At 41.0% G+C, this 27682-nt stretch overlaps 1 protein-coding gene across 2 annotated transcripts in view; it reads right to left on the bottom strand.

Moving 5' to 3' along the window:
* LOC307148642 (NACHT, LRR and PYD domains-containing protein 3-like) overlaps positions 1–19829 on the bottom strand; it is a 34881-nt gene extending 15052 nt beyond the window's left edge. Inside the window, exons 1-6 of one of the 2 annotated variants that reach the window (XM_079854313.1) lie at positions 19679–19829; positions 18881–18973; positions 18496–18591; positions 2667–2762; positions 2277–2372; positions 306–2099 (exon numbers count right to left, since the gene is read on the bottom strand). In XM_079854313.1, the coding sequence (XP_079710439.1) occupies positions 306–2099; positions 2277–2372; positions 2667–2762; positions 18496–18591; positions 18881–18963 (2165 nt within the window). In that variant the 5' untranslated portion in view covers positions 18964–18973; positions 19679–19829. The remainder of the gene's footprint in view (positions 1–305; positions 2100–2276; positions 2373–2666; positions 2763–18495; positions 18592–18880; positions 18974–19678) is intronic. The other variant, XM_079854314.1, reaches the window with a different exon arrangement.
* Between the last annotated feature and the right edge of the window lie 7853 nt (positions 19830–27682).

Here is a 27682-nt window from a genome sequence, read left to right as displayed (position 1 = left end):
GTTTCAAAAATTAGTACAAATGAATACTACCATAGACATAGTGAACAGAGAAGCACATCACTACAACACACACACACACACACACACACACACACTCAGGTGTGTGTGTGTGTGTGTGTGTGTGTGTGTGTTGTAGTGATGTGCTTCACAAAAAGTGTGTATTTTGTTTAAAAAATTTGTACAAATGAATACTACCATAGACATAGTGAACAGAGAAGCACATCACTACAACACTCTCTCACACACACACACACACACACACACACACACACACACACACACCTGATGATTGTCCTCAGACTTACTTTGCTGATCTGGAGGCTTCAACTACAGGCAAGAGCTTCTGAAGAACTTCATCCGGTAACATGTGGTCTTGGTCTTGATTGGTGCTTATGTATTTCTTTAACTCAAACTCATCCAAACACTCTGAGGTTAATAGAGCAAAGACAACAGCTGACCACTGTGACGAGGACAATCTGGTGCTTGAAAGACCTCCACATCTGAGACACTCCTGTATTTCATTTACGAGAGAATGATCACCCAGTTCATTTAAAGAGTGGAACAGATTGATGTATTTCTCTGGTGAGGGATTCATTCTTATTCTCATTTTAATGTATCCAACCGTTTTCTCTTCACTGTACGAGATGTTTCTAACATGCGTCAGAAGGCCTTTCAGGAGCTTCTGATTTGACTCCCGTGAGAGACCCAAAAGAAACCGCAGGAAAAGATCCAGATGTCCATTTCTACTCTGCAGAGCCTTGTCCACGGCTCTCTGGTGCAGGTCAGATATCGTGTGACACGTGAACTCGTGTGCATGTTTTGAGCTGAGGGTTTCATTGAGCACATCCCTCTTGTACAACAGGAATGAAAGCAGAGCATAAAGAGCTGCTAGATGCTCCTGAATGCTCAGATGAACAAAGCAGAAGACTTTCCCCTGATACAAGCCCAACTCCTCTCTGAAGATCTGAGTGCACAATCCTGAGTAAACTGATGCTTCTGTCTCATCAATGCCACACTCTCTCAGGTCTTCCTCATAGAAGATCAGGTTGCCTTTCACAAGCTGCTGGAAGGCCAGTTTCCCCAGTTTGAGGATCATGTCTTCATCTTTCACTTTCTTCTTATAGTCCTTCTCATGTTTGATGTTGGTCTGAATGATCAGGAAGTGTGTGTACATTTGAGTGAGAGTCTTGGGAATCTCTTCATTCTCTGCTTCGCTCAACATCTTCTCTAAAACAGTGGCTGAGATCCAGCAAAACACTGGGATTTGGCACATGATGAAGAGGCTCCTTGATGACTTCAGGTGTCTGATGATTTTATTGGCCAGACTCTGATCACTGATTCTCTTCCAGAAGTATTCCTCCTTCTGTGGATCATTGAATCCTCGTACCTCAGTCACTCGATGGACACACTCAGAGGGGACGAGATCAGCTGCTGCTGGTCTGGAGGTGATCCAGATGAGAGCAGAGGGAAGCAGATTCCCCACAATGAGGTTCGTCAGCAGCACGTCCACTGAGGCTGATTCAGATATATTACACAGTTTCACATTAAAATCCAGAGACAGACGACACTCGTCCAGACCATCAAAAACAAAGACAACTTTATATTCATCACTGAATGGTTTAATTTCTTTTGTTTCAGGGAAAAAGACATGAAGAAGCTTTGAAAGACTGAGTGTTTTGTCCTTCATTAGGTTGAGCTCTCTGAAAGGAAGTGGAAACATGAGCTGGATCTCCTGATTCTCTGTCCCTTCAGCCCAGTCCAGGATGAACTTCTGCACAGAGACTGTTTTTCCAATGCCAGCGACTCCCTTTGTCAGCACAGCTCTGATGGGTTTGTCTTGTCCAGGTAAAGGTCTAAAGATGTCTGTGCATTTGATTGGTGTGTCCTCTGTTGCTGCTCTCCTGGATTGAGTCTCAATCTGTCTCACCTCATGCTCATTATTGATCTCTCCACAATAACTCTCTGTGATGTAGAGATCAGTGTAGATCTCATTCAGCAGTGTTGGGTTTCCCTGCTTTGCTGTTCCCTCATAAAGACACTGAAACTTTTTCCTCAGATTTGATCTAAAGGTCTTGAGGGCTTCAGTATCTTGAGGGCCACTAATGTAAGATAAAATAAAATTGTAAAATAAATAATATAAATACATTGTAACAGGATATTGTATTGCGTCAAGATCCTGCTATGCAAGTCTCTTTGGATAAAGGTCAAATGTCTGTCAAATTAATAAATGTAAATATAAACATGTGAAATCAATAAAAGTTTAGTACAGTGTTTACCTAAACCCAGGATCAGTGTGCCCACTAAAGTTGAGTGGAGGATTTATTGACCGGTCACTCTTCATGGACACACAGCTGCGGTCTGGAGGGTCCAGTCTGTGGTTTTAGTTGAACACAAGTGAATGTAAATCACACTATTAAATTCATGACTTTTTGTAATGAACTGATTCAGATGAATGAATTCCATTAACATTTATTATGTTGTTGGAGACTGTACAGAAAGTGCACATCTACATTTCTGAGCAGTTGATTAAGATCTTTTAATTAATAACATCTGAAATACAGTACATACAGTCACGTTAGTCCCTTTTTACAGCATTAATGAAGAACTATTTTCTTAGATTCAACATAGAATATGTAATAAGATAAATGGTTTAGTGAAGTGTTTACCTAAACCCAGGATCAGTGTGTCCACTAAAGCTACGTAGAGGATCCATTGACTGGTCACTCTTCACGGACACACAGCTGGGGTCTGGAGGATCTGGCCTGTGCAGTGAAGATGAACACAAGTGAATGTAATTCACACACTTTTATATTAATCACTTTTGTAATGGTTGATTGTTCTTGGTGACTGAATAATTTAGTTAGTATGTATTATGCTGTTGGAGACATAACAGCAAGTGCAACAGTTATAGTGGTCATCTTCACATATCAGAGTTGTTAATTAAGCTCTTCTTTCTGAAATGCACTCCATAGAGCAGTGGTTTCCAAACTGGGGGGCGTCCAGAATATTAAAAGAGTTCAAGGCAAGACCAGAATAGAAACTTTTCGGTATGGGTCTTTCGGTTTGGTATGTATGTGTAACAAATACAGTGTTGGTTTAAACCATTGCACTGCAGAACGTCATATGGAACTCATAGTTTAATATATCTTCATTTTAACGAATCGGTAACAATTCTTAAATCCCAAGATCAATCTTTTAGTCTCTGCCATTTCAGTTTATGCGTCAAAACTTCACTAGACATTATATAGCGTACCTCCTATCCAATAATCGTATTAAGCTTTGTGTTTTTTTACTTTCGATAAGAAACAAAGTCTCATCTTAAAAATTATGTACATTTTTCTGGAAATTCAAACAATTAATGCCATTTTAATGCTATTCGATGTTTTCTATGTACGACGTTCTCAATATAATTCATAATCCCATGTTTATGCGCGTTATGGTTAACAACGCGTTTAACAACGCGTTATGGTTATTGTGTTATTAAAACTGTGTACTCAGTACGCACAGAACAGAGGGGCGGGGTGAGCAAAGCTCATTATCATTTAAAGACACATGCACTCAAACGGCGTGCTGAAAACAGAGCTGTTTTTGACCAGGTAAAATGAGTGTTTTCTTACAATACTAATGAGAATTTTTAATTAAAGTATATTACAAACATTTAATTTAGACCCTAAAGAATCATATTAGCTTGTACAAAAATGGCATTATATGACCCCTTTAATAATTCTTAAGTGGTTAGTAATAAGTGAAGTATGTAATAATCAAGCATCAGCGGTGTAAAGTCCAGGGGTCAGAAAGTAAAAGTCCTGCCTTATGTTTATTCCACCAATGAACTCAGCCAGTTGATTTCACTAATTAGTTATATCTCCTGTCTGAATTCGCAAATCCAGGTGATTGGAGCAAAATACTGAGGAGGACTTTTACTTTCTGAACCTGGACTTTACACCTCTGGCCACACGTCAGCCAAGAGTAAAGAAATAAACCAGAACTGGACCTTATCTGAGCCACAAAATCTGTGTATATTAAATATGGAGTCATCTCAGCCTTTACAAGCCTGTTAACAAGCAGAATCACTGAAGGAAAGAAGAGAACAGAAAAAGAGATGAGTAGAAACACAAGAACTACAATTGACTTCAGACACAGCCTTAGATGAAATCTCTGAAGATCTCAGCAGAGGAGGATTAAAATATTAGTTGAACTCTTAACTCTTATTATTATATATTGTCTGCTGTGACAGTGTGTTTGTTAAACACATTTACAGTATCAAAAGAAGCTAAAACAAAATGACATCAGGTGATGATTGTTACCTGTTGACAGTTTTATAATCATCATGAAGTAACAGTTTTGTTGTGTCAATTAATATATTTACATTCTGTGTTACTACAGCATGATATCCAGCAGTATTATAATCAGTTAGAAGATTTTAACAAACATGAGCGCAAAAAAATTACCAACAATGACATGCAGACACAAATATATCAACAATCAGCGTATGAATCTCTACATTGGTGACAATCAAAAGTACCTTGCTGCAATGCGTGCTGGCTACCAGCATACATAGTACAAAACTCCCAGCATGCATTGCAGCATGGATAAATTATGCAGCTGAATTTACCAATTGTTTTGTTTAATTCTAAATATTTGCTTTTATTTTTTGCTGTTGTTTTTGTTGACAATTAATAGCTTCTTTGTGATGTTCAGATTTGATCTAATTATCTGAATATTTTGTTGATTGTCACCATTGTTGAGATTCATGTGCTGATTGTTGATATCTTTGTGTGTGAGCGTAGATTAACTTTTAGTGCTCATGTTTCTTAAATTCTTCTAACTGATTGCTGCATGAAATATGATATGATGTAATATAATGTTAAACATTAAAATCTTTAGTAATAAGTTGGAAATTTGGTTATACTATAAAGCTCTTCAACTTAATAATAATCCAGAAATTAAATATGTTTCCCAAAATCAATCTCCTCTTTCTGGATTATTATTAAGTTGAAGAGATTTATCCATGGCCTCCTTCCAAACATCCAGGGAGCTGTGCGACTGACCTGCATTGCGTGGGAAGCGCAGGATCTAGAAGTGGTGATGCAACATGCGAAGCATGCCGAACAGAATGATGAAAAGAAGAACACAGAAAAGGAAAAAAAATTGCAGACTGCCCAGTATATGTTTTACCAAACTCAGTCAAACTACGAAATGCCAAGAAACAACAATCAACTGCCAGGAAATGGAAGGTGGAATCAATGGCAAGAGAAAGGGCGTGGCCGAGGTAAGACAAGGTCTGCGGACATGTGCAGAAACTGTGGCCAAAGAGGTCATTGGACTAAAGAATGTCCAAACAACTTTCCCCAACAACAACGTCACCCACAACAACAGTACTCAAGTTACTACCCACAGCAACAGTAACAACAGAGCTATCCGCCAAGAAAGCAGAACTACAGAGAGCAAAGTGCTTCCTCATTCCACCCGCCCCCACCAGCGCCATACAGGACTGCATAGGATAAGGGGAGAGACACTCAAACAGCAACTCAACTGATACAACTGACTAAAGACCCGAATTCAAACCCAATGATGACAATATCTGTACAAGGACTTTCAGTTTCATTTTTAATAGATACCAGGGCCATTTTTTCAACTCTCACGATCAAGACCGCATCCAAGTTTAACAAATTGCCACTTTCTGATCAGACTCGTACAACGTACGGTATATCAGGTTTAGCACAAATTGATAAATTGTCAGTGCCATTAACAGTGATAGATGGGAATAAAACATGTACACACCCATTTTTGATTTTTGAAACATGCCCTTTAAATTTATTAGGTAGAGATTTAATGTCTAAATTAGGAATGACAACTACTCATTGGAAGAGATAACGGTGACACCAAAGAATGGAAATTTTGCTCAAATGTCACAAAATTGGTATTATAACTGGGCTATAACTCCTTCATTTGACCCATATTCAGAGTATGAGGTTTTACCAGCAGACCATGAAAAGCCATCTCATTTCCACTGTACCTCGTGGTTTGTGGGCCCCGAGAGAAATAGTGAGAATGAGGAGAAATGGTTTAATGAGCAGCTGGGTGAGAAATAACTCTTGAATATCTGCTAATATCACAGCATTTCTCTGCATTTACTATAAAGCTAACGCACTCTCAATCTGCTTTCTTTCAACAGTTGCAAGTCCAGCCTCATGTCTCAGTAGGAAAGGAGGGAGGAAGCTCTTGGGCGGAAGTAGGAGTGTGGCTCACAGAGCAAGTGGAGAAAGGGGGCTGGACTTGGCAAGATGATGGGTATTATCAAAATAATGCCGAGGTAAGAGCGTATCCCACAATGCAGACAGTGACAGTTCACAGATTGTGCAGTGAGGAGAGAAAATTTATTCCTGATACAATTGTTTGTAAAAATAGTTTGTGCAGGATTTGCGATTGGTGAATGCGGCTGTTCAACCGCGTTCCCCAATCGTACCAAATCCATCAACAATTTTATCTGAAATACCAAACAATGCTACCCATTTTACTGTGATCGATTTGGCAAACGCATTTGTCACCACTAGGGCCGAGCACAACCACCACTCCGGAGGAGCTACACCAAAGTACACCAACGAGGCCAGACAACGACGTGATATAAAAGCTTGATTCTTTTTATTGAATACAAAAAAACTTTAAGAAAATGTCACTGACACAGGACTCCTCGTAGGGGCCGCTCGTTGAAACAGGTCAAAGGAGTCTTCAATGGAGGAAGACTCCGGCCAGCCGGCGGTTAGTCCTCTCCTTTTACAGAACAGCAGTGTGGGGGGGACAAAGGACGTTAGCTTTCGGGTAAATAGCAGCGGAGGACTGGGTATCTCCGCTTGTAGGACCACAGTGGGGGGGGGATTGGACAGAGGACCAGGACCTTCCAATGAAGAGCAGCAGACAACAGTATGTGGTGGGCAGAGCACAATGACCGTCAGATAAGGCGCAACAGACAACAGTAGGTGGTGGGCAGGACACAAGGGACTTCAGGTAGATAGCGGCTGACAGTGGACTCTTTTCACAAGCCAGCATCCGATCACTGAGTGTCACCTTCCTTTCACAGGGCAGCGGCAGATAACAGGATCTCTCTCTTCACAGAACAGCAATGGTGAGTACAGAATCCAACAGTTAATAACTGAGTCTTCTCTTACCACAGGACAGAAATGGCAGAATGAAGATCTTCACAACGACACACCAGGCTAAACAATCCCCGACAAAGATTTCAGAGTGCTGATAACATCTAATTTCCTTTACTCATGCATGCATCAAATCACTGTAAATCCTCACACGTGCTCACTTCAATCTTCAGACACTGCAATGACACACCACTTCACAGTGAAAAGTATACCTTCACTCCCTCTCGTCAGGGCCGGCCAGTCCACCGTCGTGATCTGTATATCCAACAATGCTTGTGCTCGTTCCGTTCTCCCAGTCCTACTGGCCAATCTCTTGTCCGTTCTCGATCTCAATCGTGCCCCGCACCTCAGCCGCACTTTATCCTTCCCGTCTCCGCTTCCGTGGCTGCCCCACCAGTTTTGCCTCTCTTGCTCTCGTGACTCACACTTTGATCGCGACCGCTCTGCCTCCCGTGCATCTTCGAGCCACCATTTTTAAACCCCCATTGGAGACACGCGCTCCAATGGCTGCTTGATTAGCTGCTGCAGCTGCCGCTTGTCAACGCGGTCGGCCATGACAGGCCGCCGGAACCGGCCTAGTGTCGCACCGGATGTCTCCCCCCAGGGCAACTCGTTCCACTCCCAAAGTTCCTTCTATGTCACCCGGTGACACATTCTTTTCAATCCCAGTACATCCAGATAGTCAATATTGGCTGGCATTCACATTCAAAAATAAGCGCTGGACCTGGACTGTGATGCCGCAGGGCTACACAGAGTCTCCGACTGTATTCACAGAAGAACTTTCTAGAAATTTGGAAAGTTTCGTCCCACCAAAGGGGAGTACATTAATTCAGTATGTTGATGATCTATTGATCTGTTCTCCAGACAAAGCCTCCTGTGAATGTGACACATATGCATTGTTGAATTTCTTGTCACAAAATGGACATAAAGTGTCTAAAAATAAGTTGCAGTTAGTAAAAGAGGAAGTGAGATATCTTGGCCACCTTATCTCAGCAAATGGCTGAGCTTTAGGCCTAGATCGAATTGAGGTGATCCGAAAAATTCTGAAACCAATTACAAAATCACAAATGATGTCATTCCTAGGGGTAACGGGATACTGTAGGCCATGGATCCAAGATTATGCTGAGATATCGAACCCTCTCCTCATGGGAGCACATTAGGTTAAAAAAATTACTGATCCAGTTACCTGGACAGATGAACGTCAAGTTGCATTTGAGAGACTAAAGTTATTACTTACCACCGTGCCTAGCCTAGGGTTGGCTGATTATACAAAAGTGTTTGAATTATTTGTGTCTGAGAAAAAAGGGTTCATGTCTGCCATCCTAACACAACCTCACGGTGACCGTCGATGTCCAGTTGCATATTATTCGAAAAGATTAGACACTGTTGCACAGGGAATGTCACAGTCGAAGCAGTATTGGCATGTTCAGATTTGGTGGCTTTCCATCAGTTAACAGTGTATATTCCCCAGCCAGTACATGCTTTGTTAATGCAGTTAAGGACAGCTCACCTCACTGCTGCACGTTCACTGCATTGGCAAAATGTCCTGCTCACAATGTCAAATGTCACATTGAAAAGGTGCACCATATTAAATCCGTCTACGCTGCTGCCAACTGAGGAAGATGGGGAACCCCATGACTGCACGCAGGTAGTAGAAATAATGACAAAACCAGGGCTTGATTTATTAGACACACCATTACCAAATCCTGAATTGGTTTATTATGTGGACGAATTGTGTCTCAGAAATCCACATACAGGATTGCTTTCAACTGCATATGCTATTTGCACAAAATTTGAGATAGTTGAGACCGAATGTTTGCCACAGAATCATTCGGCTCAAGCAGCAGAACTTGCAGCACTCGCACGCGCATGTGAATTGGCCAGGGGTCACTCAGTCAATATATATACAGACTCACGTTATGCATTCGGTGTATGTCATGACCATGGGGCAGTTTGGAAAAATCGAGGTTTCCTCACTGCTAACGGGAAACCGGTGGCACATTCAAAATTGATTGATAAATTGCTTGAGAATTTGTTAATGCCAAAAGAAATTGCTATTTACAAATGTACAGCACATATGAGAACCGGTGTATCAGAAGGAAATAATTTTGCTGAATCTGTAGCAAAAAACACAGCGCTGACTGGATGTAGACTGACTGACTTTATAGGTTTTGCATCCCTTTCTACCAATAGCACCCAATTACCACCAACATTAAGCGAAATTCAGAGATTGGGTACTAACCGGGAATTAAAAATCTGGTTAGAGAGGGGTGTAAAAGACGACAAAGGTGTCTGGAAAGATACCAAAACAAACAAACCATTTCTACCTAAACAACTGTATCCTAATTGTGCAAATTGGGCTCACGGGCTAGACCATGCCTCAAAATTGGCTATGAATGATCTGATGAGTACATCCTGGGTGGCTCCAGGATTTACATCAGTGGCAGAAAGATTCCGCCGAAATTGCCATATTTGCGCTGCGAATAATGTGGGAAGACAGAGTAAAAAAACTATTTACTCTGCCCACCCCACACCGATCTTCCTTTCCAGCATCTACAGATGGATCTCATTGAGTTGACACCATGCCAAGGGTATAAATATTGTCTTGTGATTGTTGATACCGTATGTTTTCAAAGTGGGTTGATTGTTTCCCAAGTAGAAAAGCTAATGCTGCGGCTGTAGCAAAAGCTCTAGTAAGAGAGGTAATTCCCAGATGGGGAGTACCTGAGAAATTGTCTAGTGACAATGAAACTCATTTTGTAAATAAAGATAAACTGAATTGTCAAGGGGACTACGAATAAATTTGAGAAGACATTGCTCCTATAGACCACAATGTGCCGGAACTGTAGAGAAAGCTAACCAGACGATAAAGAACAAATTGTGTAAAGTAATGACCGAAACTGGAATGACGTGGGTTCAAGCCTTGCCCATAGTTTTAATGGCCATGAGAGCCCGAAAAGGGGCAAGAACAACCCTCAGCCCACATGAAATTCTTACAGGTCGGCCCATGAGAGTAGGAATTGAACCTCCTCCCCAGGAGGGTTTGGCGGGGGTAGACGAACAAATGAGAAAGTATATACTGTCCCTAACAAGAACTATTAAAACAATTAATTCACAAGTCAAAGCTGCCTTACCGGTTCCAGGAACAGAGCAGCAGCACTCTTACAAGCCAGGACAGTGGGTCTGGATCAAGGATCACAGACGTAAGGCGTGGAACAACCTGAGGTGGCTGGGTCTGTATGAAATCATTCTAACAACAAATACAGCAATCGAGGTTGCCCGAGCGTGACACCTGGGTTCACGTATCACACTGTAAGCCCCACCAACACCCATCTAGTGGAAAGTAGGGGAAAAAGGGCGTACTAGTGACGTACCTCCTCTACCTACGAAGGAAAGACCTTGCTACGGCTCGCAAAGAGTCATCAAGGTGAAAATGGAACGTTTCAGACATCTGTGGGGCCAACGGGACGACCAGTGCACCTGGGAGCGAATGTGGTCTGACAGAATGTTTAAGTATAGAATATGTGTTGGTGTATTCATAAGTGTGTTGTTTTTAATCATGTTGCTGTTTCTGTTTGAATTTCCTCCAGGAAGTGTTCAGGATAGAAAGAAAAGAAAAGTGCCTGTTCATCATGACTACTCATCTGACACCGACAAAAATCACTATGGGTTAAATTTGTTCTGGAAGTATGCTAATTACACAGCTAAAAAACTTGCACATAACAAAGATTGTTATGTTTGTGCTCATGCCTCCTTTTCTGCCGCGTATCCGTATCCTCTGTTGCCAGAGCCAGTAGAGGGTCACCAATTGAAGTGTATTCTGTCTCACGTTGCTGGGAAAACGGAAGAAAAGAACATTTTTCGTAAGGGTTTTCCCCCTGAATGTGATAATGTAACTATCCCGCCACCGATTCTCTCTCTCTCTACCAAGGGGAAAAAGAAGGTCTGGCATATGCCAGAGCAGAAATGTAAAGAGTGTTACAGGTCACGAAGGAGAAATAAATTTATGGGGATGCTTGTGGGATGTGAAACAATCCACAATGTTAGCTGTTATGATCCCACAGGTAAGAGTGACCACCTTGCAGGGGGGGCTTATGTCCTATTGGACTACTACTGGTTGTGCGGTCATACTGCATATCCCAGTCTGCCTGTTTCATGGCATGGTATCTGTGCTTTAGTTCAGCTCAGAGCAAGAATTAGAGTTGGCTATGTGGGAACGAAAAAAAGAGGAACAAGGGCCTTGAAGAAAAAGGATGATGACACTTGGTGGAGACATGACATTTCTGACATCCCTGAAGAAAGCCGTGTAATTGCCAGAACATCTCAGTTCTGGAAGGCTTTCCTGATCCATAATGCTGTAACTGACTCAATGAACTGGATTAACCTGTTAAGCTTCACCAGTGCGTCGGCGCACTGAAGCGTTATTTATTTATTTAATTCAAAATTACTATCAGATTTAATGTTATACCTTGACAAACTATACATCATTAAAAAGATATAAGACTCAAGTTTCAGTATTTGACCACTATTGTATTCTGAGAAACTCATAGTGACAGTTATGTCTTAATTTGTGTCAGGAGTTATGAAATGAAAAAATGAGTCGATACCTTTAATATGAATTATGCGCGTCAGCCGCTTTCATTCATAAAAAACTCCCGTGCTGTCGTCATGACAGCGATACACAAAACAACGTCCCTCAGGGCTTTAGCTCAAAAATGTGCAAACTTGGAGAAATATTGATAGATTCTTTTAGATTTACATCATATTTCTATAGACAGGAATAATATTTATTGAATTTATACCCAAATGCGTCAATGTAATCTTTATGAGCGTTTGGTATTCTAATTCACAGTGTTTTCAATTCATACCAATAGCCTGAGGGCGCTATATGCACAGTAATATAGTCCATATATGGCACATGAAGAAGAGCCATGATCATGTGACATTCCAGGAAGCCTCGAACACACACACAGCTAACAGAGATCGGCTGTAATCATGCAGATAAAAGATGTTTTGAAGACAATAAACATGATTGCAATGATATCTGATTTGCCTGTGTTCTTCAAGCCATGCCAGGTATTTTTATAATAATAGATTATATTTATAATGTAATGCTAATCTATATAGACTTCATCATTGTGCATAATACTATCAAATAATATATTTTCTGTCTGATTTTTTTATCTGAAGCTAAATTAGATCACAGAAGATTATTTAAAACATTCGGCTTAAGTTATAAAGTACGTTTTGAGCATAAATATGGTTTTAATCTCATATATTGTCGTGTATTGATGGTGTGCTAAGCTAACATGCTAGCTAGCCCTAACTGTTAGTCACATGACATGGTCTTGAAAAACATTTAACTAAATACAGAGTTTTGGGCTTATTATCTTCAGATTTTAAACATAAAATGTTTAGACATGTGGCTTTAGCTGTAGTGCATTTCTAGATTGCTCCAGTGCCAACTTCAATTTTATTTTCATGAGGATGTTTCATAAAAAATAATTTCTAATAACTTTACAAAACTTTGAAGCTATTTATAACAATTTTTGTCATTACGACAATAATTAATTCTACATTTACAATAAACTGCCAGGTGTCAGCTTTCAAACGAGATCATACTTGTGCTTTTAGTACAAAGGGTTCATGAACTGTATCTGTTTTAGTTTGGGTATGTCATTTCTGGGGATTTTTCAAAAGTGGCGTTGCAGCTTAACAGGTTAAAAGAATCCATTATGAATTATACCGATTTGCAAACGACACCCAATTGGCTTTAGAACTATTGAAAAATGAAGTGGGGGCCCTCAGACAAATGACTCTGGAAAACAGAATGGTATTGGATACAGTTCTTGCGGACGATGGGGGAGTTTATGTTAAAATTGGAAAAGAATGTTGTACTTTCATTTCCAGCTTATGATGCGGATGGGGGTACCATCTCAAAGGTGCTAGACCAGTGGTTCTCAAAGTGTGGTACAGGCTCCGTCTAGTGGTACGCAGAGGAATCACTGAATTTCGCACGTATGATCAAACCGGTGTGATCTTTTATTGTCTATTGTGTGATCAGTCTTGGCTGGTCCCTGGAGCGTACAATACGATTACACCGGTGTGAGTAGAACGGCCAGTGCATCACGTGATCAACTAAATTCAAAATCAAATGTGCTTTCGCAGTTCGCTGGCGCTGAGCCATAGACGGACGCGCGCCACTCAGGCGCTGTCAAATATCACAATTATTCAGTGTTTTTAACCACATAATGTTTATTTTAGGTTTCAGACATTTAAATTCACATAAGAACTACAAAAACAATACATTTAGAATTTGTAAAATACACACTGATGTCTATGGAAGCGGAAATAATAATCATTTCCATTATAATTAGATGACACGTTTTATATCAGATTGTGTAAGTACACATTGTTTAAGAAACTTTAAAGTTTACTCTATTCTTCTCCCAGTTCACCGGCCCCTTACTTAAATGTATTTCGGGAGAAGTGGATGAATTTACGTGCTGTAAATCCAACATATCGGATTCTCTGAACAAACTAACATGACGCATAGCTCAACTAACGCGATCGTTATAAAGGTGTTTAAACAACATTTAACACTTCCACTTGCATATATTTGACAATCGGAATATCAAATATTTCATGCCATAGCTAACAAATTTGTGAATATTTTGAATAAAAAAAAAGAAATAAAAGCAGATCATTAGTCATTCAGCGCGGTGTCATTCAGCGCGGCGCAAGCAATGACGCGTCACCATGGAAACAATAAAGTGATCAGTTCTAAATAATGATCGCCTTGAAAAACTCACAGGGGTCAGCCAGAATATTTTAAATGTACGTTTAAAAAGGTTAAATATGAATACACAGCCTGTGGTTTTTTTTTTTTTAATTAAGTACAGTACTTTTTTTTACTTAATATTTTAAGTACAGTAGGCTACAGTTTTTATTTCACTTTTAGGTGCAATACAGTGAATTGAATCATTATTTAAGTTTTTTAATTTACCTGTATGTAAGCAGCACAGTGCAGTGTTAATGTTCAAACTGTGTTTTTACAATGTTTAAAGTGGCTGACAATAATAAATATTCTTATTAGAAATTAAGCTGCCTCATTTTTGAGCTGTGCATAACTGTAGCTGAATAGTTAGGCCTACTACGCTACTGTATTTTCATATTGGTCATTATGGTGGTACTTGGAAATCCAAATATTTTCTGAGGTGGTACTTGGTGTAAAAAGTTTGAGAACCACTGTGCTAGACGATATGACAAAGGTGCGGAATGATTTGTGGCAGGATGAACAGGCAAAGAATAGAGCAATGGAATGGGGATTAGATTGGATTGCTGATGCCTTCCGCAATGCTTTTGGTAATATCTTCGGACCCATACTTAAGCTCTTGTTACCAGTAATTGCTGCATTGCTCATTGCAGTAATTATGATTGGACGTTTGATGAAATGTATCCGAGCTTGTCTGGGGAGATTTATCAGGAGCATTGTCTGGGGAGGCATTGGGAGAGAAGATATTATGGAAGAAGAAGAACCCCATTATGAGCGGTTGCACCCGGACAGATTGCAGTTGCCCTCGACCTACAGAATGCAGTTGCGCCCGATCGAGCGATCAGAGAGCTAATACCGTAATATTCTTGGTGCACCCGATCAGCCAAATACAGTTGTGGCCGAGCGGCCGATCAGAGAACCAATACCATAATATTCTTCCACATTAAACAATCCAGATATTGGTCGTGGAAATTACGACCAGAGAGGGGAATCTGTGGTGGATTTTTAATAAATAAGATAGTAAACTAATTAGTTAAACTTCTAACTTGAATTCAACCTGTTAAACTTTTCTAACATTATGACAAACTTTTACCTGACTTCCTCTTCTAGGTCTAACAATATAACAAACTAAATTTTACTTCTTCTTTTAGGTCAGGTCTTACTAACCTTTTGATAAAGGTTAAACACAGTGTCACCAAAACGTTCTGTTTTTTGCCTGCATTATGTCATGATATATATTGAGTAATCAACTGACTGTTAACCCTTTACAATGTTTTTTTTTGATGATTTTGCTTATGCCAGTAACAGAGAGTAAAGAAAGGAGGGGCTTGCTTTACCAATTGAACCAATCATATTGATAGAAAGTGACATGTTAGTCACGCTGATTTTTATTTTGATGTGTCTGTTTTTGTCCTATAAAACCTGATGTATTCTTCTGCTTGGGTGAGATTCTCTGAGAATTCCTCGAGTACTCTCCCGGCCGTAAATAAAGAACTCATGGACATTTGCTGAAGTCTGTCTGTCAATTTCTGCTGCGCAGCAGGTGAGTTAGATTAAAGAGGTAGATTACGTTAGGGAATTTCGATTGGAGACAACCCTGGGAATGTCGATTGGAGACAACCCAGATAGACGTATAGAATAGAACGGGAATGTCGATTGGAGACAACCCAGATAGAAAGGTTTAGGAAAAAATCTATGACACATTATAAAAGGTTTCTAGTGTCAATGTATTGCTTGTTTTTTCTGTTTACATGTCATGGTGTGACACTCATACTAAGGCAGAGTGACATTCATACTGAATTTCGAGCTGGTGTTAACGTTATTGGATTTAAATTTTGGATATTATATAATCTGTTACACCACTGAGCTGATGTTAGACTTTACAATCAAAACATTTAATACCCATTCTTTATGTAATAATATCATTCTGATACAGTGTTTTTCACTTCATGTCTCTATTTATGGTATTTAACACTCAATTATATTTTGAAATATTGTCTTGGTCGCACTGTCAATATTGATTCTGATTGCTTTCGTGTGACTGATCAAGCTATTTTAATGTAGCTAGTATGAATAACAAAATGCTTTCTCTGTGTCCAAATTTGACTGTAATGAAAAACTTATACTAAATCAACATAAATTCAACTTTGACAAAAAGTAACTATTTATGTCTGAATAAAAACCAAGCAACCAGGCAATACACAGCATCTTGATATGGTCATATATAGGGCTATACAGCCATCTAGTGATTACTTGATGGCATTGCAGGTGATAAATGGTGCATAATTTAAAGATGCCCTTAAAGGGATAGTTCACCCAAAAATGAAAATGCTGTCATCATTTACTCACCCTCAAGTTGTTTCAAACCTGTATGAATTTCTTTTTTCTGCTGAACACAAAAGAAGATATTTTGAAAAATGTCTGTAACCAAACAGTTGATGGACCCCACTGACTTCCATAGTTTTTTTTTTTCCTACTATGGAAGTCAGTGGAGTCCATCAACTGTTTGGTTACAGACATTTTTCAAAATATCTTCTTTTGTGTTCAGCAGAAAAAAGAAATTCATACAGGTTTGAAACAACTTGAGGGTGAGTAAATGATGACAGAATTTTCATTTTTGGGTGAACTATCCCTTTAAAATACATGTTAAAGGGAAAAAATAGTATTATAACTCATTTTAGTAAAATAATGTTTCTGGAACCACCCATGATTAATTGCCAGGTGAAATTATGCATGCAGTAGTGCAGATACTAGCATCAACATTACAAACTGATATGGCTTGATGAGGAGGATGATGATGACGAGCAGGATACATGCACTGAATACACAGACATTTTCTTTCTTTACACACCAGCTTGAAATTCAGTATGAACCGATATAGGCAGCCTAATGGTGCACACCTTATTAACCAATCATGATTTATTCATTTATTTATTTAACATGTATGTGTGCATTAAAAGTACCAGTTCGGCAACAATAACGTTTCTGAGCTAAATGAAAATAAAGATGTGTTCTGGCGACTGACGTGTTTATTGAACCAATCAGATAAGAGTAAATCGAGAGTCAGAGGAATACAGATCCTATTTATTTTGCGTCAGCATGAAGCTGCAGCTTCACAATACATGAATTACACTTACAAATAACAGTAAAATGATGCAAATAGTTTTTTCTTACACTTGAAAGGCACCTTTTTTACACCTTTACAAATCTTCTCTTGCGCATGCAAATTTAATTTATGCTTGCAAACTTATGCACACTTTCACAAATCTTACCATGAGCATGCGATTCTTTATGACATCATATTACCTTCATACATAGGGTTTATAATGTAGATGTATTAATGGCACAACAAAGTTGTTAGATTCAAATGATGTCAGTGAATCAGACTATATCATGATGATTATAAAATCATCAACAGGTAACCATCATCATCTGATCTCATTTCACTTTAGCTTTCTTTGCTGCTACAAATGTGTTTGACAAACACACTGTCACACCAGCCAAAAAAGACAAAGATATAATAAGAGTTAAGAGCACAACTAAAATAGTTAAACCCCTATATTTCTTTGCTGTTGGGTGACATCTGGCATTGCTATGGCCTGGTTGTGGCCTAAATCTGACAAACAGGAGCGGGCCCCCAAGGGCCGTCATTCCGCGCTGCATGGGCCAGATCATCATTTTACATGTGCCAGATGTGGGCCAGATCTCAGCCTACACAATAGGCTTGTTTGAGATGAGCCTTGTCTCGCCTGAAATGTAGGGGGCCTTGCACTGAGGGGAGGAGTAAAAAAAAAAGCGCAGGCAAGATGGACAGTTCTCTCTTCTCGCAGAGGATCTGACACCTGTGAGATCAAAGGCGGATATCGCGGGATTCACGCTTGTGCACGGTGTTGCTAATAAACTGAATATAATTTAAGTTCTGTGCTTTTATATGAAAATAAATATAATGAACGAGACACCCAAAGTACTGTTATTTATTTCCATTCGAAAGACATCTTTTATCAATCATTTTTACTTTAATTACAGACATGTTTATATAAATATATATATATATATATATCACAGTTTTAAAATCAAACATTTTAAAAGAGAACAATACATCACGCTTGTTTAAACCAATGAGCATTAAGCTGTGTCGTCAGCAAGTCGTTTCGTGCTTTTATCAGCGCAGTCGGTGGAGAGAAACTGCAGAACCCGACACGGCCACCTTGCGGACCACACTCGGACACATTTCTAACCGGTGATCACTGGTGATCGGTTCTGCACAGATTTTGCTCATCTCAAACAAGCCTAGTGTTGCTATGTGGGATGGACCTCAGTGTGACTTATTATAGATGACAGTTTTTTTTGTGCTCAACACAAAACTAGTTTGGGAGTCAAAGAAGACATGCATAATGCATTAGGGATGATAAAGTACTGTATATATATGATTCCCTTCACCCCAATGATTGCATTTGCTACCGGGTTTATTTTCCTGGCATTTCACAACGTCCAAAATAAAATAATAATTTTTAATTTCATCACAGACCTCATGAAGAATCAATAGATGTTTAGTGAAGTGTTTACCTAAACACAGGATCAGTGTGTCCACTAAAATTAACTATAGGATCCATTGACCAGTCACTCTTCATGGACACACAGCTGGGGTCTGGAGGGTCCGGTCTGTGCATTCAGATGAACACAACATGTGAATGTAATTCACACACTCTTATTCATTACTTTTGTAATGAACTGATTCAGGTGACTGAATTATTCCACTAATATGTATTTTGCTGTTGGAGACTTTACAGCAAGTGCACATTCACATGTGGGATGTTAATTAAAACTTTTTAACTAATAACGTCTGAAATACATTAAATGCAGTCACTTTAGTCCCTTTTTACAGCATTAATGATGAAAAATCTTCTTAGTTTCAACAGATGTAACAAGATAAATGGCTTGAAGTGTTTACCTAAACCCAGGATCAGTGTGTCCACTAAAGTTAAGTGGAGGATCCATTGACGAGCTGGCTTCAGATGACTGTGATCTTTGCATCTTAAATTAACTGAAACAAAACATGAATGGAATTTAGAATATTTATGCTAAATGAATTAACATTATTTTCAGGAAATCAAGATATTGACCCATGTGCATGAAAATCTAATTTTACCAACTTTTAATTCTTAACCTAAAAGACCAAATCCTAGATATGAGGTAAGGTTGTGGTGGTATCACAGCTTCAATGTGTCTCAGTAAAACCACATAGTTAATAACCCAATACTTTTATTACCTGCCAGATCTTTACATGGCAAAGTTTTGAGCATAAATGTAAGAGCAAACTGGCAAAAAAATGGCCTAAACTAGCAAATATCATCGCACTGCACTACATTATTTACAGTCAGTATTCCTGTACTTGTGCCAACTCTTTGAAAACCAACTCTTTGAAACTCCCGCTTATGATGTAAGATAAATATTCGAATACAAAATTTGAACTATTAAAAACAATATAAAATACTATATAATATGCAATACTATATAAAAACAATTGTTTTTAAAAGGAAGATTTTTTCAACATCGTTACTGTTCTAGCACGAATGGCGATCTGAACGCAAATTCATTAAACCATAAAATGTATTTTGAATTACATAAAAATTAATGGACAATCATGTTATTACAAAAGCAAAATGGCCCAGGAAGTGAGACATCGGCATGTAGAAAAACACAAAATTAAAATGTAAGCGATTACTTAAACTGTATCTGTAAGACTCACCTGTGTGGAAATGTATCTGTGGACAGGTCATGCTGATTACATTGATGTTCCATTAAGAAAATGTAAATGATTTTTGATGTTTTCATAAAATGGATGGATTTAACTTTTCACGTATGGGTACCACTATGGGTACGTACCGCCCCGGATGATCAGGAAACAGTAAGCTTGTTTACGCCTTGCCTGAAATGTATGCGCTGCGGTGAGACTGAGAGGAGGAGTGAAAAAGTGTAGGCAATCTCACCGCCACGCGGTCACGTGAGTGTTGGGAAAGTTCACTTACATGAACTATTTCAAAGTTCAGTTCACAAATTTTAAAATGAACTAGTTCAGTTCATAGTTCATACTTCAAAATTTTGAACTAAGTTCACAGTTCCAAAAATGAACTAGTTCATATAGTTCTTTTTTCCATAAGTTGCTACGAGCTATTTTTCCCCTCAAAATATTTCCACTGCCCATAGAACCACAGACAGCAATTATTAAAAACGTGCTGCTTGAATGGTCTTTTTAAATTAGGAATTATCAAAAGAAAAACAGTTCAGTAGTCCTAAGGTGCAAATGTTTTTCAATTTTAATAATTTTCCATTTCAGTATACTAAAAAGGAATACTGGAATCCTGGAAAATACCAGGCAGGCTCAACAAGTGCGGATTTTCTTTTCCTTTCAAAGTTTGCTCAGAAATGTAAGATTTTTCCCAATTCTCACCGACCTTTATAAAACTCTTTTAAATGATCATACGACGCCTCCTCGCTGCATAGACAGTATATAAACGCAGCTTTGCATAGACAGTATATAAACGCTGCTTTGTCGCCCACATGCGGCTTTTTGTTTTGATGACGCATACGGCGGTGAGACACTGGCTGGTGTTGCCAGATTGGGTGTTTTTTTCCGCTACATATTAACGCCTGTTTACGGTTTGTTTTAGGCGGGTTTTCGCCTGGAAGGCTCTATAGAAATCTGGCACCCTATTGAACGAAGTTAAACTGAGAGAGCGTGCAGTTCACAGACACCAGGGGCACGTTCAAGTTCAAAACGGTGTGCAACGTTTTGTCGGGGCTGAACGCAGCCCAGAATGAACGAGTCCACAGTAACGTTCATCAGGCAGTATTACGGTACAGAGTTCATCAAATACATATTGTAGCCTATATATATATATATATATATAAGTCAAAAAAGTATTTTTTTTTTTTTTTTTTTTTGCTTAATTGCATCTTAAAAATAGAAAAACAAAAACAAATTATTAGTGATAATTGACACTTAAAGCTAAGAATGTAAAGAAACCTTAGACATTTTTTTTAATTAGTTATTTTCCAGCACATTAGGGCCCCAAAAAGCATTATTTGTTTCATTCATTCTTTCAATTTTACATCTTACATAGCTTATGGATGTAAAATTAAAATAGCTGAGGCAATTGCTTTGCGGTCAGATGCCCTTTTTTTAAATAAAAAAAAAATGCTAAAAAGATTTTCACAGCATTAAAATACGGGCCGGTGAAATCACAGTCCCCTCTCCAGCACAGTTGTATAAGGTCATAGACTCACCACACTACTGCCACTGACACATCTTGGTTTGGAGACCACACACACACACACACACACACACACACACACACACACACACACACACACACACACACACACACTCACTCTCCATATATCTCTCTCTCTCACACACACTCCCCTCTCCAGCACAGGTGTATAAGGTCATAGACTCACCACACTACTGCCGCTGTAACATCACACACACACACACACACACACACACACACACACACACACACACACACACACACACACACACACACACTCCCCTCTCCAGCACAGGTGTATAAGGTCACTCACCACACTACTGCTGCTGTCACATCTTGGTTTGGAGATTGTGGGGTGACAAAAGCATTTAACTTCATTAAGATGGGTCTAAATTATGACAATTTTCATTTTTGGGTTACCTATCCATTTAAGAATTTAGAACAAAGTAGTTGAACAAAAACAAATTAATCTCTATTTACATTCTATGCACTGAATAACAATAACAAAATTACACTAAACACTTAACTAAAATGAACTATTTACAGTCTATTTACAGTTTCGATTTCTTTCCTAGGTGAAGATGAAGCTCTTGACTTTCACCGTTTTGTTTGCGCAGTTGCAGTGAAACCACCATGAGCACACATCACAGCGTATCTATACATATTAATATACATATTTAGTAATTACTCTTACAGTAAATTAATAATTGCAATGCAAATATCTTGAAATCAATTATGTTTTACACACAAAAAAGGTCCATCTGGTCTTCTAACAATGATTCCAGAATAGAAAATACAGTAGAGTGTGATATTAAACACCACATTTAATTTGAAAACATTGTTAGGATCCTGAGATATTTTGTGTGTTTGTATCAATTGTCCTTGTGTGTGGGTGTGTCCTGCTTGCCTTCTCTCTGTGTGTACACAAGTGTGTGTTTCAGATGGGCGTTGCCTTTGTTAATCTGTGGAAGACTGTGATTGGACCAGCTATGCACCTGACCTGGATATAAGGACCGCCCCTGACACACCATGGTTGCCTTTGAGCCTCGCTGACTTTGTGCTTTATGCCTTTGTACTTTGCGGTCGTACCTTTTTAATTGTGCTTCTCTTCAGCTTTGTTCGTTTCACCATTATTTAATTAAGAGTGTCATGCCAGAGAGATAGTGTTTAGTGAAAATGTGATTGAAGTGTTGTGCCTAAAGAGATAGTGTTTAGAGATAGTGTTTAGTGAAACTTTGAGTGTTTGTTGAATGTAACTACTTCTGGTTATCTCCTATATCTGACTATTGCCTGTTTAACTACTCCTTGGATTACGATTCTAACTTGTCAACCTGATACTTCTTAAATAAGCGTGTAATTATTCTTGTATATGATGTGACCATATTAAGGGATGTAGGGGGTTAGACGCCATTTTATTTGTATTGCTTTTTCACGTTGGTTATGGGTAAGGGAGTTAGGTAAGTTAAACTGTATTTTCATTTTTTTTTTCTTTTGTTTAAGGTCATTTAGATTATAAAAAGAAGATCGTTTTGTTTGTTATTTTGGCCTTGTCTGCCCCTGACGCTAACCCTTCATGGTCAATAAAATCCATATTACACGTCATCTCTCTGGTAGTGTGACTCTCATCCTTTTTCCTGTTGCGGCTGACCCCTAGAGGTCGTAAGTTAATAGAGTTAATATAGACTCATTGCAAAATGCAAATCCAAAATTCTTTCCTGTGTTTTTTAGGAGGCAAGTGGCAATTTCCCACCTGATTGATTTCAAGGCTTCTGCAGAGGAAAAGTCTATAGTCTCCTCTTTGTCATTCTGCAAACTAAAAATAACAGACAAAAAAATTATGCTTTTTGGGGCCCTAATGTGCTGGAAAATAACTATTAATTAAAAAAAATGTCTAAGGTTTCTTTACATTCTTAGCTTTAAGTGTCAATTATCACTAATAATTTGTTTTATTTCTATTTTTAAGATGCAATTAAGCAAAAAAACAAACAAACAAAAAGACAGGTATTTGCCTCATATATATACAATATGTATTTGATGAACTCTTAAAGCCTATCTTCGTGAAAAAAAGGTTAAATATTATTATTTTTAATGACATTTATGTGCAATGGGGAGAGTAATACAATATTTTCCTATGAACCACAGCGTGTTTAACACACAAACGATAAGTTCAGTTAAATTAAGCGAAATTAACAGTTCCCTTACGAGAACATTCTCTCGTACTGCGTTGCAAACGCTGTGGGAAAACTCCTTTTCTCGAGAATATTGAAGTCTTTATTTTAAAACGCATTGCAGCTGCACAGCGAGAATATCATAGCTCGCGCGAGCGAGCTGATTGGCTGTACTGCAGCAACTGCACAAACCTATGGCGAGTGAGCAGGAGCGCGCGATCCAATGGGAGCGCTTGGCGCCTTGCCAGACTCGAGCGCGCCAAATGGGCGTGGTAGGAGAGTATAAATTCAGAGAAAACTCGCCATATGACAGGTCTATTCTCCTTCAGCTCTGAGACACACCTCGTCGCTGATTTCTCCGGATTGGAAGCCGCTCGCCGTAGAACAGCCTCTCAGCGGAACAGCTTCGCACCGTGGCAGACTTCGCCCAGCAAGCGTTTCCCTGTGGCATCACGGCGAGTATCCTTTCAGACGCTTTCTAAAAGAGCAAAACGCTGTTTTAACAGCGGAGTGCGTTGTTTCAAATGCCGCTCCCCATCTGAGAATCCTGCGGGGTTCCCCTGCATGTGTCAGACCGACACACCCAGTGCGCTGTCTATCTCGGCCCTGAGCACGCAGCGCTCACTAAAGGCGGCTGTCATCACTGTGACAGCATGCCTGTGGCTGTCCTCCGATCCAGACTTGCTCTCGCTACTTCAGAGAGTGAACCCGCCCACCTTCTGTCTTCGGCGCCCCGCAAGCCCCGTAGGAAGAAGCGGCGTGATCAGAGGATCCCTGAACGCGGTGATTTCAGCGTGTGAACGCCGGGTCCTTCCCCGCGTGCCTCGCCTACACCTTCATCTCCAGTTCTGTTCGCTAGAAGCGACCAACGCCCCTCTCTTGAAGCGGCGGGACTCATTTCCTTTGGCGGATCTACTGAGGAACTGGATGACGCAGTTTCAGTGACGGCATCTGAGAGTGAGGATTGGTCGGGCTCTGCGGACCCCGCCCCTCCCTCTCAGAGTGATCGTCTCGACACCAGAGCGAGCATTGACGCCGAGCTTCTCCGTGTCATGTCTCGCGCTGTCGACGAGCTGGGTCTCGACTGGCTTTCCCCAGCTGAACCCGCCAGAAGCCTCCTCGACGAGTGGTACCTGCCGGGGCGCCAACAGGCCCCTCGCCAGCGCACCGCTCCATTTCTCCCCAAGGTCCACGAAGAGCTCACAAAAAGCTGGCATGCGCCCTTTTCAGCACGAACGCGCTCTTCTTCCTCTACTGCGTTCTCCTCTGTTGACGGCGCTGAGGGAAAAGGCTATGTGACTTGTGACTATGTGACAGCGTCTGAAGCCAGATAAACGGTACCCGTTCCCCAAGCGTCAGGGCCCCCGGCCGAAGCTCACGCTCGACCATGAGCCCAAAAAGCCGTCCTAGCCGGCAGAAAGAGGGGTGCGGACCAGCCCCGAAGATAGCTCGAGTGCTTCTCACAGCCCCCTTTTCAGCTCAGGCGGCTGGAGCAGTATTAAATGCAGAACATGGGCCCGTCATCTGTCACGCATCCCTGCACCCAAACGCTGTTTTAACAGCGACCCACAAAAAGCACAAATCGAGCAAAATCTCTCACATAAACCCATGTCGGTTCGGGCCCCCGAGTCTGGGCGTTCCACCGTCAGATATGATCTTACCTCTGGCTCATCAGGCTCTGGCTTGGCTGGCCATCCCCGGAGTTTCAGAATGGGTGATGAACATTATAAAGCGCGGCTACTCGCTTCAGTTCGCCCGCAGACCACCACGCTTTCGCACTGTTATCCAAACCTTGGTAAGGAGCGCCATAGCTCATGTCCTCCGCACCGAAGTATCATGTCTGCTGGCGAAAGGGGCTATCGAGATAGTCCTTGCATCACAAAGCGAGTCTGGGTTTTACAGCCGTTATTTTCTCATTCCGAAGAAAGACGGTGGCTTGAGACCCATTTTAGATCTCAGACATCTGAACAAGGCCCTCATGACACGGCCATTCAGAATGCTTACAACCAGACACATCCTAGCGCAAATTCGCCCAGGAGACTGGTTCTTTTCAGTGTATCTAAAAGATGCTTATTTTCACATCCAAGTGAACCCCCACCACAGGCCATTCTTGAGATTCGCCTTCGAGGGGCAGACATATCAATACACAGTCCTACCATTTGGACTGGAACTAGCGCCTCGTACATTCACAAAGTGCATGGATGTAGCTCTCTCCCCCCTGAGACAGCGGGGAATGCGCATTCTGAGCTACCTCGACGACTGGCTCATACTGATGTCACGGGGTGACAAACAGCTCCAGATCTGTATGAGTGTTTGTCGTCATGACAACTAATCGGCAGATTGGCGACAGGTGTAGGGACTTCACTCTGAGCGTCTGATTGAGGCCACTCCCGCTTTTTGAGAGGATAAAACACACGAGGAGGAGAAGGCTGGGTGTCGTGTGCTGTGCCATGCTGTGGTGCTGTGTTGTTCTTCTGCCCTGTTGATCTGGATCGTCCTCCCCCCGATCGTTGGTGGTTTCTCTCTCGTGGGGAATTGGTTATGGGCACTGCAGTTGAGGAGTTGTCTTGAAGGAAGAAGAGCGTTGTTTGAGAGGACGCGAGGACGGCCCAGAGGAATGAAATGCGCTGACTGAGCTGGAGAAGAGAGAGATGAGTAGTTAACAAACTGAATCTCATAATTGCATGTGTTCTCCACTAAATTGGGCATTGGATTTAAGTGTTTGGAGCATGTGTACACCCTTCACCGAGTGAAATATTGATTCTTTGTCGATCTCTCACCTCCTCTCCCCGATTGAAGTTCAACGAAGTGAAGTCCGTCTGTGACCGTGAGGAAAAATCTCTCGAGTGTTCTGTCCGCCCCTGGCGATCATCAGTGCGGTAGACCAGGACTTGCCGGTGAGTGCTGGCCTTATACGCACTAGAAGAGTGAAGTTGCAGTGTTTAAATTGACGTTTTCCCTCACGATTGCATGCTTGGAGTTGGATTGCAGTGTGTGTGTGTGGAAGGATATCTTTTATTGCTGTGCAACCGCCCATGTGTCCTGGGGGTCTACTATTTACCGTGAGAGCTGAGTAAGATTGCTTACATCTACGTGCGGTGTCTAGAAAGAAGAACCTCTGCGAGACAACATCACCCCATTTGAGAGCTGTGTACTGCTGTTGAAGTTGATTCTGTCTGTCCTAGAGAAGCCCCGCTCAGCCTGCGACCTTGAGCCTGCTGCAGTCCTAGGCCTACCTGCATGGTGTGAAGTTATCTGTCCCCTGCAACCCATGTGAGAACTGTGTATTGCTGTTGAAGTTGATTCTGTCTGTTCTAGAGAAGCCCCGCTCAGCCTGCGACTTGAGCCTGCTGCAGTCCTAAGCCTACCTGCATGGTGTGAAGTTATCTGTCCCCTGCAACCCACGTGAGAACTGTGTATTGCTGTTGAAGTTGATTCTGTCTGTTCTAGAGAAGCCCCGCTCTGTCTGTGACTTTGAGTCTGCTGCAGCCCTGAAGTCCAACTGCATGGTGTGAAGTTATCTGTCCCCTGCAACACACGTGAGAACTGTATACTGCTGTGTGAAGTCTTAATTTTGTCTGCCTTAGAGAAAGCTCTGCTCTGTCTGTGACTTTGAGTCTGCTGCAGTCCTAAGCCTACCTGCATGGTGTGACGTTATCCGTCTCCTGCAACCCATGTGAGAACTGTGTATTGCTGTTGAAGTTGATTCTGTCTGTTCTAGAGAAACCCGCTCTGTCTGCGACTTTGAGGCTGCTGCAGCCCTGAAGCCCACCTGCATGGTGTGAAGTTATCCGTCCCCTGTAACCCATGTGAGAACTGTGTATTGCTGTTGAAGTCGATTCTGTCACCTGTGATACTCACCTGTCTACTGTTCTCTCACTGCGAGTCTGGCACCAGTCTGGAAAGGAAGTGCACCTTGAACCCTCTACTCACCTGTGATACTCGCCTGTCTACTGCTCTCCCACTGCGAGTCTGGCACCAGTCTGGAAAGGAAGTGCACCTTGAACCCTCTACTTATCTGTGATACTCACCTGTCTACTGCTCTCCCACTGTGAGTCTGGCACCAGTCTGGAAAGGAAGTGCACCTTGAACCCTCTACTCACCTGTGATATTCACCTGTCTACTGCTCTCCCACTGCGAGTCTGGCACCAGTCTGGAAAGGAAGTGCACCTGGAACCCTCTACTCACCTGTGATACTCACCTGTCTACTGCTCTCCCACCGTGAGTTTGGCACCAGTCTGTGGAGGAAGTGAGCCGTGATTTCTCTATTCACCTGTGATATCCACCTGTCTAACGCTCTCCCACTGTGAG

The sequence above is a fragment of the Squalius cephalus genome (genome assembly GCF_949319135.1).
Source record: "Squalius cephalus genome assembly, chromosome: 20".
NCBI lineage: Eukaryota > Metazoa > Chordata > Actinopteri > Cypriniformes > Leuciscidae > Squalius > Squalius cephalus.
Note: the sequence above shows the minus strand (reverse complement) of the source record. Positions and strands in the feature narration are given on the sequence as shown.